Genomic DNA, 10346 nt, shown 5'->3' with positions numbered 1-10346 from the left:
TCCGTCTTCGCCGCCGCAGCCGCTCCTCTTTTCCGCCTCCCCAGGACCAAGAGAGGCGAACCCCGCTGCATGCTGCTGCCTACGTCGGCGATGTCCCCATCCTCCAGTTGCTACTGATGTCAGGTGAGCGGGCGCCGGAAGGTGTGGCGCGGGAGGGGCCTCGGGAGGGGCCAGCCTCCCGCCCCGGATCCCAGCTCCTTCTCTGGACACTGGTCCAGGCCACGCTGCAGCCCAGCCCGCTCCCCGGCCCATTCCCGGCCTCCTTCCGCCCCGTCCCCACCTCCTCCCTAAAGCGTCCCATCCCGCAGGTGCTAACGTCAACGCTAAGGACACACTGTGGCTGACCCCTCTCCATCGTGCTGCTGCCTCCCGAAATGAGGTACCGGCCTCCCCTCCGGGCCCCTTTCCCAGGGCGATGAGCTGGTTAGAGGTGCAGGTTAAGGCTGGGAGGGCCTCAGTCCTCTGCCTGGCAAGCTGGTCTACCCCGGGGATGGGCGAAGACCGGACCTCGGCCCCTCCCTTCGGCCCCTGGAACTGGCTGGTAAGGTGGGGCTGAGCGTTGCCAGCTGATGTGACGTCAGGGCAGAGCTTAAGGCTGGGCTGGCAGACTGCAGGGGGCCCTGCTGCCAGGCCTGAGTGACTCATCCCTCCCTGAGGGGCCACCTTGGAGTCCCCTCCCCCTCTGGGCACTGAGATTATGTTTCTTGTGAGGGGGGACGGGGTGGTGATCTGCTGCATCCCTGCCTCAAGCCGGATGAAAGTTGACAGCCCAGGGGTCCAACGTGCCTCACCAGTTGAGTCCATCAACCCTGAAGAGTGTGCAAAGGAGACCTCCCTCTTATTTTCAGTCACTTCCCTGGCTGGAGCCACCAGGGAAGGGGTGGGACGGAGGCCAGCGGGAAGGGGGCGGGTGGTGATTAGGAGGGCCATGTTAGCCTGGGTTTTGGAGAGGAACCCAGGCCAGCCTGGGGGTCAGGGAACCAGCTCGTGAGGTGGGTTTGCTTTCCTAGGTAAGAAAATGATTTTGGTGCCTATGGACGGGGTGAAGGAGGGCACCTGGGCATTGATGTCTCAGGAGTGTTTATCTTTCCGAGAAGCAGTGGGGGAGTGGGTCCTCTATGTGTGTGGATTTGCTTGGTAGTGACTCTATGTGTGGGTGAAGATGTTCAGGGTCGGGTAGAGAGTAATATTGGTGGCTTGAGGAAGAGGAAGGGATCTCTGGTTTTATCAGCAAGGTAGGGAAGATTTTAAGCTCTAAGGAGATCCAGAAGAAGGTGGGAAGTAGGCATTGAGAGGCTAGACATGCTGTGCTAGGGGCAGGGCATGTGGGGGAATGGGGCCACCTGTGCCATGCTGACCTAGTCTTCCCTCCATTTCCTATTGTTTCACTTCCTAACCCCCCTCTGTCATCTCTGTTATCCCCTGCCTCTGAACAGAAGGTGCTGGGGCTGCTGCTGGCACATTCAGCAGATGTGAATGCCCGGGACAAGCTGTGGCAGACACCATTGCATGTGGCTGCCGCCAACCGGGCCACCAAGTGCGCTGAGGCTCTGGCACCCCTGTTGAGCAGCCTCAACGTGGCTGACAGGAGCGGGCGCAGTGCCCTGCACCATGCAGTGCATAGCGGGCATCTGGAGGTGAGGACCATGTCCAGTCCATGCCTAGTCCTTCCCTCTCCTTCCTACCCATCTTTCCTGGCGTCTGGGCCATCAGCCCTGGGGAGGAGAAGCCCCGATGGTTATATGAGCCGAATGAATGGTCACATTAGATTGAAATCCTTGACTTGGACTTCAAGAGGGTGATAAACTCTCTGGAGTTACACGGAAAATGTTTGCATACATGCCTTTTTCTGATATGAGAGTCAATGTCTTTCAACACATTTTTAAAAACTTTTCAAGAGTTTAAGAACCACCAGATCTCGGGGATGTAAAGTATACCATCGGGAATATAGTCAGTAATATTGTAATAACTGTGTATGGTGCCAGGTGGGTACTGGAAATATCAGGGGGACACTTTATAAAGTATATGATTGTCTAACCACTGTGCTGTACACCTGAAACCAGTACAAAATAAAATTAAAAGTAAACTGTGACTGAAAAACAAAAAACAAAAAAAAAGAACCACCACCAGATCACCTGCAGAGACTTCCTCAAACTTCCGGTTTGTGTGGGATCTCCTTCGTAGTGCCTGCTTCCTCTGTTCCCTCTGGTTCTCCAGATCAGTGGTCGCCAACCGGTGGTCCGTGAGGTCTGAAAGGTTGGTGACCGCTGCTCCAGATTGTCCTGCTCAAGAACCAAGACCATGCCCTAACTGGCTTGGCTCAGTGGATAGAGTGTTGGCCTGCGGACTGAAAGGTCCCAGGTTCGATTCCCGGTCAAGGGCACATGCCTGGGTTGCGGGCTTGATCCCTAGTGTGAGGTGTGCAGGAGGCAGCCGATCAATGATCCTCTCTCATCATTGATGTTTCTATCTCTCTCTCCCTCTCCCTTCCTCTTTGAAATCAATAAAAAATATATATATATTTTAAAAAGAACCAAGACCATTAGGCTGCCTCAGCCTTTTCAGGAGCTGAGGTCTCTGTTCTTAGGCAGGTTGAGGGCATGAACTTGTCACTGAAGGTGTTTCATATCCTGATACAGACGGTGAACCTGCTCCTCAATAAGGGAGCCAGCCTGAATGTCTGTGACAAAAAGGAGCGGCAGCCTCTGCACTGGGCAGCTTTTCTAGGTGAGAAAAGATTCACAGGAAGAGGAGGCATCTGATCATTAAGATTCCTGGGCAGGGAGTGGGGGTTGCTGCCCTCAGCGAGAGGCACTCCACAAACCCTGCTTGAAAGCATCCTCTCTTCTCAGGGCATTTGGATGTCCTGAAACTGCTGGTGGCCCGGGGAGCAGACCTTGGCTGCAAGGACCGCAAGGGCTATGGGCTGCTCCATACAGCTGCTGCCAGTGGCCAGATTGAAGTGGTGAAGTACCTGCTCCGGACGGGGGCTGAGGTGAGGGTGCTGAGTACAGGGGCTGGGGACTGCGGGCAGGGAGTTGGAGGTCAGAGTGTGTTACGGAGATGGGAAGGTATGGTTTTGGGAGCCATGGAGGATGTGGTGGAAGGGCCTGAATAATGCTCACCTGAAGTAATAGTGCCCTCAGTCTTTAGGGTCGGGAATCTGAGGGAGCTGAGGCAGTTACTGGATTTCGGGGTTCTCTAGGCTGTTTGTGCCAGCTACCACTTTGTTTAAACTGATACTTCCCTTTCCCTCACCCCTGGAAATCCAGATCGACGAGCCCAATGCTTTTGGAAACACAGCTTTGCACATCGCCTGCTACCTGGGCCAGGATGCTGTGGCTATTGAGCTGGTGAACGCAGGAGCCAATGTCAACCAGCCGAACGACAAGGGCTTCACGCCACTGCACGTGGCTGCTGTCTCCACCAATGGCGCTCTCTGCTTGGAGCTTCTGGTCAATAATGGGGCTGATGTCAACTACCAGGTACCTGAAGGGATGAGGCTGAGACCAGTGGGGAGAGGAGCCTGGCTCTGGGGTCCTGACCATATCTCCCTCTGGATAATTCTCTGGGAATTGTCCACTTGCTTCCTGGGCTGTTCAGAGCTTGCCAGGGACCTGTGAGAATGTGGGCCGAGAATGTGTCATAGGACTATACCATCCTCAGGGATGTGTCCTTTAAAAGGGGGAACAGGGCATTCTCTGTGCTTTGCACTGAAAAAAGAAAAGAAAAAAAAAACACGCCATGTTTCCACAGAGCAAAGAAGGCAAAAGTCCTCTGCACATGGCTGCCATCCACGGCCGTTTCACCCGCTCCCAGATCCTCATCCAGAATGGTATGGATTCGGGAGGCTGCTCCCTTCTCTTCCCCCAGAGAACTCATTTCTAGAAAGCCCTTTCCTTCCTTATTCTGCCTCCCACCACGTCTTGCAGTCAGGATGGCACCTGGAGTTCTGAGCTAGGCACCAGTGGAAATGGCCCTGCTCTGCCTGCCCCTTCCCCTGAGGCTAACAGACAAGATGACACATGTGGAATGCTAGCCTGGCACGGGCACATCCTAAGCACTCGGGAGCTAGCTAGGAGAAGTGGTCTGAAGCCTAAGGCCGGCCTGAGTTTATGTATATGCACCCCCCTCAGGCAGCGAGATTGACTGTGCTGACAAATTTGGGAACACGCCACTGCACGTGGCCGCTCGCTACGGACACGAGCTGCTCATCAGCACCCTCATGACCAATGGCGCGGATACCGCCCGGTGAGTCAGGGCTCCTGGACCCACTTCTAGGCTGCCTCAGACTGTACAGATGGCTCACATCAAACATGGAGGCACAGAGAAGCTTGCTAAAGGGAGGCTCGCCATCTCCTAGGCTGGTGGTGGGTCGCAGGAAGAGGTCTAACTGGTCCCTCCTGGACCGAGGAGTGAGCCCCAACTTCTCCCTAGGCGCGGCATCCACGACATGTTCCCCCTGCACTTAGCTGTCCTTTTTGGATTCTCTGACTGTTGTCGTAAGCTTCTTTCCTCAGGTATGTGCTGACCAGGTGGGAGTTGGGCAGGTATCTGGGGAGCAGAGGCCTGTCCCTCTGCTCAGTGCCCTTACCTGGGACCTGTGGCTGTTCTGGCCCTGCAGGTCAGCTGTACAGCATTGTATCTTCACTCAGCAACGAGCACGTGCTTTCAGCTGGGTTTGACATCAATACGCCTGACAACCTTGGCCGCACCTGTCTTCATGCTGCTGCTTCTGGAGGGTGAGTTCTTCCCCCTCCCAGGCCTTGAGAAGAGAGCTGGGCAGGGGCTAGCCGCTCCCTTCCTGCCCACGTCTCTGCCCCTCACAGTGGGAGCAGTTCCGTCCTTCCTCGGCCCCTCCCTGCGCCTGTGGCTTCTCCTTGAGGCTTTCACTCTCTTAACCCTCATCCTTCTTCCTTTTAGGAATGTTGAATGTCTTAATTTGCTGTTGAGCAGTGGAGCTGACTTGAGGAGGAGAGACAAATTTGGAAGGTGTGTTAATGTGCACAGGTGTACCTAGGGGTTGTCTGATTAGAGAGACAAATGATAGAGCGAGGGTTGGGGAGCTGGAGACGAAGTAAGGAGAATGTGACAGAGCAGCTCTTGGCTGCGCATCTGAGCGTGTTTGGATCTGTCCCTGCTTCTTCTACCCCGCCTCTTCCCCTTCTCCCCAGGACTCCACTGCACTACGCGGCCGCCAACGGCAGCTACCAGTGCGCGGTCACACTGGTGACTGCTGGGGCAGGCGTCAACGAGGCCGACTGCAAAGGCTGCTCCCCCCTCCACTACGCTGCCGCCTCTGACACCTACAGGAGGTGAGGCGCCCACCTTGGCCTGCTCAACCCCACGCACCTCCCTGAACCTCCCGCTGACTTCCTCACTCTCCCTCCCACAGAACAGAGCCCCACTCACCTGCCAGCCACGACGCTGAAGAGGAGGAGCCCCTGAAGGAGTCCCGCAGGAAGGAGGCCTTCTTGTGAGTAGAGAGAGGTGCCGGCTCTGTCCCCCTCCCCCCACAGGCCTTCGGCAGCAGTGTGTGTGGAGCCTCTGAGTGTAGTCCCGGACTAAGCACTGGGTAAAGACAAGAGTACGAGGCATAGTTTCTTCCCTCAGGGAGCAGGTGGTCTTCTTGAGAGGGTCAGAGAACCAACACACAAAGTCATTTGTTTATGCCACAGGCATTAATGGAGTAATGACTTATTAGCTACCAAGTACTGTGTTACGTACTAAGGATAAAGGGTAAATTACCCCACATTTCTGCTTTCTAAAAGCTAAAAATCTGTTGAAAAAGATAAATGAAAGGACACTTATACATTCTAATGTGAGATGTTAATAATAGGGGAAGTTGGTACGGAGTATATGGGAACTCTGTACAATCTTCACAGTTTTTCTGTAAATCTAAAACTGTTCTCAAAGTAAAAGTTTATCTTTTTTAAAGGATACTGACAAAGAGGCTCAGCTTTGTGATCTTTGGGAAGTAACTTAACCTCTCTTTGCCTCAATTTCCTCAACCATAGGAAGGATAAGGCTAGTATCTATCTCATAGGGTCATTATGAGGATTAAACTATTTAATGCACAGGAAGTGCTTAGAACAGTGTGACACCGAGTGAGTGCTAAGTATTATATTATCACTAGTACAACGACTACTAAGCAATGCGAGGGGTGCCAAGGGAGTACAGAGGAGGCGGCACTAACTGGAAAGGTTGGGGACGGCCTCACAGAGGAGAGGGTGCTGGGGCCAGGACTGAGAGGAGTAGACCAGCTGGGCTGGGAGGAGAAGGCATTTAAAGTAGGGTCAGCGTGCCTGGAGGTGGGAGAGTGTCAGTCAGCAGAATGCTGATAGCTGGTACTGTGTCTAGGTTCCCTAGGAGGGTGTTGAAGCCAAAGTGGTTTAGGGCAGACCTGAAGGAGGGGCAGGTCTGGAGCTGGAGTAGAATGGGCAGGAGACAGCACACCTGGGTGCTGGCCAGCTAGGCTGGGAGGGGCTCCCCCCCCCCCCCCCCCCCCCCTGGGGGCCCCCCCCCCCCCCCACCTCTCCCAGAACTGTGCCCTCCTGGACTGGGCCTGTCCCCACCTCACAGTCTACTCCTGCCCCCAGCTGTCTGGAGTTCTTACTGGATAACGGTGCAGACCCCTCCCTGCGGGACAGGCAGGGCTACACAGCTGTGCACTATGCAGCCGCCTATGGCAACAGACAGAACCTCGAACTGGTACGTGTGGGATCCGGCCCTGGATAGGGCACCTTTGTGTTTGTGGGTTCTGAAACCAAGGGGTGACTGAATCAAATGTGGTCTCTAGGTCAGGGGCTCAGGGGATTACTGTTGGTGGGGACAGGGCTAATACCTTGGGATTTCCAAAACCTTAGCACCTGCTCTCCTGCCATTGCAGCTCTTAGAAATGTCTTTTAACTGCCTGGAGGATGTGGAGAGCACCATTCCAGTCAGCCCTTTGCACTTAGCTGTGAGTCCCAGCCCTTCCTTCCTGCCTGCCTGCCTGTCCTCACCTGGCCCACGCGCAGGGGCACACAGTGAACTGCCCTTGCTCTGTCTTCGTGAGAAGATGTGGCAAGCAGGCTGTGGCCTGGAGAGGGGAGAGCATCCTGAGGGGCTGAGGGGCTAGTGGGGGGACTGCTGGTTGGGGTCTCCATGGGCCCCAAGAGCAGAATGAGGCAGTGTCCTGAGCTGTGTCCATGGTTGCCCACACCCCTCCAGGCCTACAATGGTCACTGTGAAGCCCTGAAGACACTGGCCGAGACGCTGGTGAATCTGGATGTAAGGGACCACAAGGGCCGGACCGCACTCTTTCTGGCCACTGAGCGAGGCTCTACTGAGTGTGTGGAGGTGCTTACAGCCCACGGCGCCTCTGCCCTCATCAAGGAGCGCAAGCGCAAGTGGACACCCCTGCATGCTGCTGGTTCGTGTGCCCCTTAGGTTGCTCCCTCCCCTTGGAGACTGGCCCACCATCCCTCCTGAATGGGATTGGGGTTGGGAGTGGAGTCGGGTGAGGAGGATGGAAACGTCATATACTGAATTGTAGCTTCCTATCCCCCACCCCTTGAGCCTTGCCCTGGCCTCCTTCCCCCGGACCATGCCCTGACACAGGCCCCCTTTCCCCCCAGCTGCCTCTGGTCACACTGACTCCCTGCACTTGCTGATCGACAGTGGGGAACGAGCTGACATCACAGATGTCATGGATGCCTATGGACAGTGAGTGTGGGCCGGGGTGGTGTGCAGGCTTTCCCGTCACTGCTGGGCCCTCACCCTTCTCCTGCCCCCTCTGTAGAACCCCGCTGATGCTGGCCATCATGAATGGCCATGTGGACTGTGTACACCTGCTGCTAGAGAAAGGATCCACAGCTGATGCTGCTGACCTCCGGGGCTGCACCGCCCTCCACCGTGGGGTAAGTGAGCCCTGGGTGGGGCTGCTCATAGACAGGCCTGGATGAGGAGCCCAGGGCCCGCCAGCAGTAGGACATCACATCGTCTGGCAGGTGGGCCAGGACTTTGTGCCGAGTCTTATTGGGCTTCACTGTGTTTGCTCCGGGATGAGTACTTGACATCCGCAGCTGATCTCCTGATCGCCTTGCTTTGTAATCACATACAGCCACCTGCTCACCAGCCAGGCTCTGCCCCAGGATACCTGCTGGCCCTGTCCCATCGGATGAAGATGCCATTACCCAGTCCTTCTCCACCATCACATGTCCTAAAGCTGCCTCCTTGTCCCCCTGGATTGTTGGATTCCCTTAGTCTCCGTACTCCGCATCTGTCTCCCATTCCAGAGTGCCAGAATTCACTCTTGCCATCCTGATTATATGTTGGCTTAGGGCAGTGGTTCTCAACCTTGGCTGCACATTAGAATCATCAGGAATCTTTTTAAAATCCTGATTTCTGGGCCTCATCCTCCGGAAATTCTGTTTCTTTGTTATGAATGTTGTGGCCCCACCCCAAAACAAAGAAACAGAATTTCCAGAGGATGAGGCCCAGAAATCAGGATTTTAAAAAGATTCCCAGGTGATTCTAATGTGCAGCCAAGGTTGAGAACCACTGGCTTAGAGAGTAAAGGAAGCAGCTGCTGGTGACTAACACTTGGAGTCACTGTTGTAAAGGCTAGGATTGGATGGGGTGGTAAACACACAAGACATACAGATGATGTGTTTGTAGAATTGTATACCTGAAACCTGTATTATTTTATTAACCAATGTCCCCCCAATTAAAAAAAAAAAAAAGACTAGGATGGGAGCTCTGGAGGTGGCTCTCACTCCTGGGCCAGCCCCAGTGACTGGTCATTGGAAAGGGAGTGGCTCCTCAACTGCACTCCCCACCCCAGGCAGTGACTGGCTGTGAGGACTGCCTGGCTGCCCTGCTGGACCACGACGCGTTTGTGCTGTGCCGAGACTTCAAGGGCCGCACGCCCATCCACCTGGCCTCTGCCTGTGGCCACACTGCGGTCCTGCGGACCCTGCTGCAGGCTGCCCTTTCCACAGACCCCCTGGATGCCGGCGTGGATTACAGCGGATACTCGCCCATGCACTGGGCCTCCTACACTGGTATGGGCCTGGGGGCTTTGCAGGCTCAGGAGTGTGTACAGAGACGCAGGACAAGGGGGTTGAGGGAGGGACCTGGGTTGATCTGGTTCTGGAGGTAGAATGGAGTGTCAGGAGATGGGAGAGGACAGATGTGGGAACCCTGGTGTTATCTCTGTCCATCACTCCTCTTCCTTCCTCATGCCTAGGACATGAAGATTGTCTGGAGTTGTTACTTGAACACAGCCCATTTCAATACCTGGAAGGAAACCCCTTCACTCCTTTGCACTGTGCAGTGTAAGTCCCTTCCTCTGCCTCAGCTCTTCTCAAGGGTCCCTGACCTGGGCTTTGCACAGGAGTTTGCTTCTCTTGCCCCTCCTGCTAAGCCTTCCTCTTCCCCCAGAATTAATAACCAGGACAGCACCACAGAGATGCTGCTGGGAGCTCTGGGTGCCAAGATTGTGAACAGCCGAGATGCCAAAGGACGGTGAGTGAGTGGCGAAAGGCATGGGGAGAAGCCCCTCTGACCTCCTTTCCTGTCTCACTGTGCCCGGACCCCCACCCGCAGGACCCCTCTTCACGCCGCTGCCTTCGCGGACAACGTCTCTGGGCTCCGGATGCTGCTGCAACATGAGGCTGAGGTGGATGCCACTGACCACACGGGCCGCACCGCGCTCATGACGGCGGCTGAGAACGGGCAGACTGCTGCTGTGGGTGTGTTTCCAGGAGGGAGGCGCTCCCCTGGGGTTTCTGCAAGATGGGTCAGCCCTGCCTGTGGGGTTCAGGAAGCAGGAGGCATGTCTTGGGTGTTTCACCCTCTGCAGATGTGATGCACAATATATGCAGATAGGAGGGTGGAGAGCCGGGATGGCTGCTGCTCTGGGGGAGGCGTCAGTCCCGCTCGGTCCCCTTTCTCTTGTAGAATTTCTGCTGTATCGAGGGAAGGCAGACCTAACTGTGCTGGATGAGAACAAGAACACTGCCCTCCACTTGGCTTGTAGCAAGGTACTGCCTGGAGGGTGGTGGTGAGGCTGCATAGGGCAGGGCATGTGAAGGGGCTGGGTGGCTTGATGGGGCAGAGGACCGGCGTGGAAGTCAGGATCAGCTAGCCTGTCAGACGGTGGGGTAGCTCTTTGTCCCACTGCCACACTCCCCTTCTCCTCCTCTGTGGCCTGTCATGCTTCCACTTCACAGTCTGCACTCTGTTCCTCTCCCTCAGGGCCATGAGAAATGTGCCCTCATGATCCTGGCAGAAACCCAAGACCTTGGCCTTATCAATGCTACCAACAGTGCGCTGCAGATGTGAGTGCTGGGGAAGGGGCT

At 55.5% G+C, this 10346-nt stretch overlaps 1 protein-coding gene across 1 annotated transcript in view; it reads left to right on the top strand.

The window, feature by feature from the left end:
- The first annotated feature begins 49 nt into the window (after positions 1-49).
- ANKRD52 (ankyrin repeat domain 52) overlaps positions 50-10346 on the top strand; it is a 24040-nt gene continuing 13743 nt past the window's right edge. Inside the window, exons 1-24 of the mRNA XM_005876771.2 lie at positions 50-123; positions 309-379; positions 1437-1637; positions 2640-2727; positions 2853-2995; positions 3273-3485; positions 3757-3835; positions 4137-4251; positions 4438-4520; positions 4625-4742; positions 4924-4992; positions 5175-5315; positions 5396-5476; positions 6600-6711; positions 6890-6961; positions 7213-7414; positions 7620-7707; positions 7784-7901; positions 8828-9047; positions 9233-9320; positions 9427-9510; positions 9592-9737; positions 9946-10028; positions 10243-10325. Of these exons, the coding sequence (XP_005876833.2) occupies positions 117-123; positions 309-379; positions 1437-1637; positions 2640-2727; positions 2853-2995; positions 3273-3485; positions 3757-3835; positions 4137-4251; positions 4438-4520; positions 4625-4742; positions 4924-4992; positions 5175-5315; positions 5396-5476; positions 6600-6711; positions 6890-6961; positions 7213-7414; positions 7620-7707; positions 7784-7901; positions 8828-9047; positions 9233-9320; positions 9427-9510; positions 9592-9737; positions 9946-10028; positions 10243-10325 (2705 nt within the window). The 5' untranslated portion in view covers positions 50-116. The remainder of the gene's footprint in view (positions 124-308; positions 380-1436; positions 1638-2639; positions 2728-2852; positions 2996-3272; positions 3486-3756; positions 3836-4136; positions 4252-4437; positions 4521-4624; positions 4743-4923; positions 4993-5174; positions 5316-5395; positions 5477-6599; positions 6712-6889; positions 6962-7212; positions 7415-7619; positions 7708-7783; positions 7902-8827; positions 9048-9232; positions 9321-9426; positions 9511-9591; positions 9738-9945; positions 10029-10242; positions 10326-10346) is intronic.

This window comes from Myotis brandtii, unplaced genomic scaffold (genome assembly GCF_000412655.1).
Source record: "Myotis brandtii unplaced genomic scaffold, ASM41265v1 scaffold496, whole genome shotgun sequence".
Classification (NCBI taxonomy): domain Eukaryota; kingdom Metazoa; phylum Chordata; class Mammalia; order Chiroptera; family Vespertilionidae; genus Myotis; species Myotis brandtii.
Note: the sequence above shows the minus strand (reverse complement) of the source record. Positions and strands in the feature narration are given on the sequence as shown.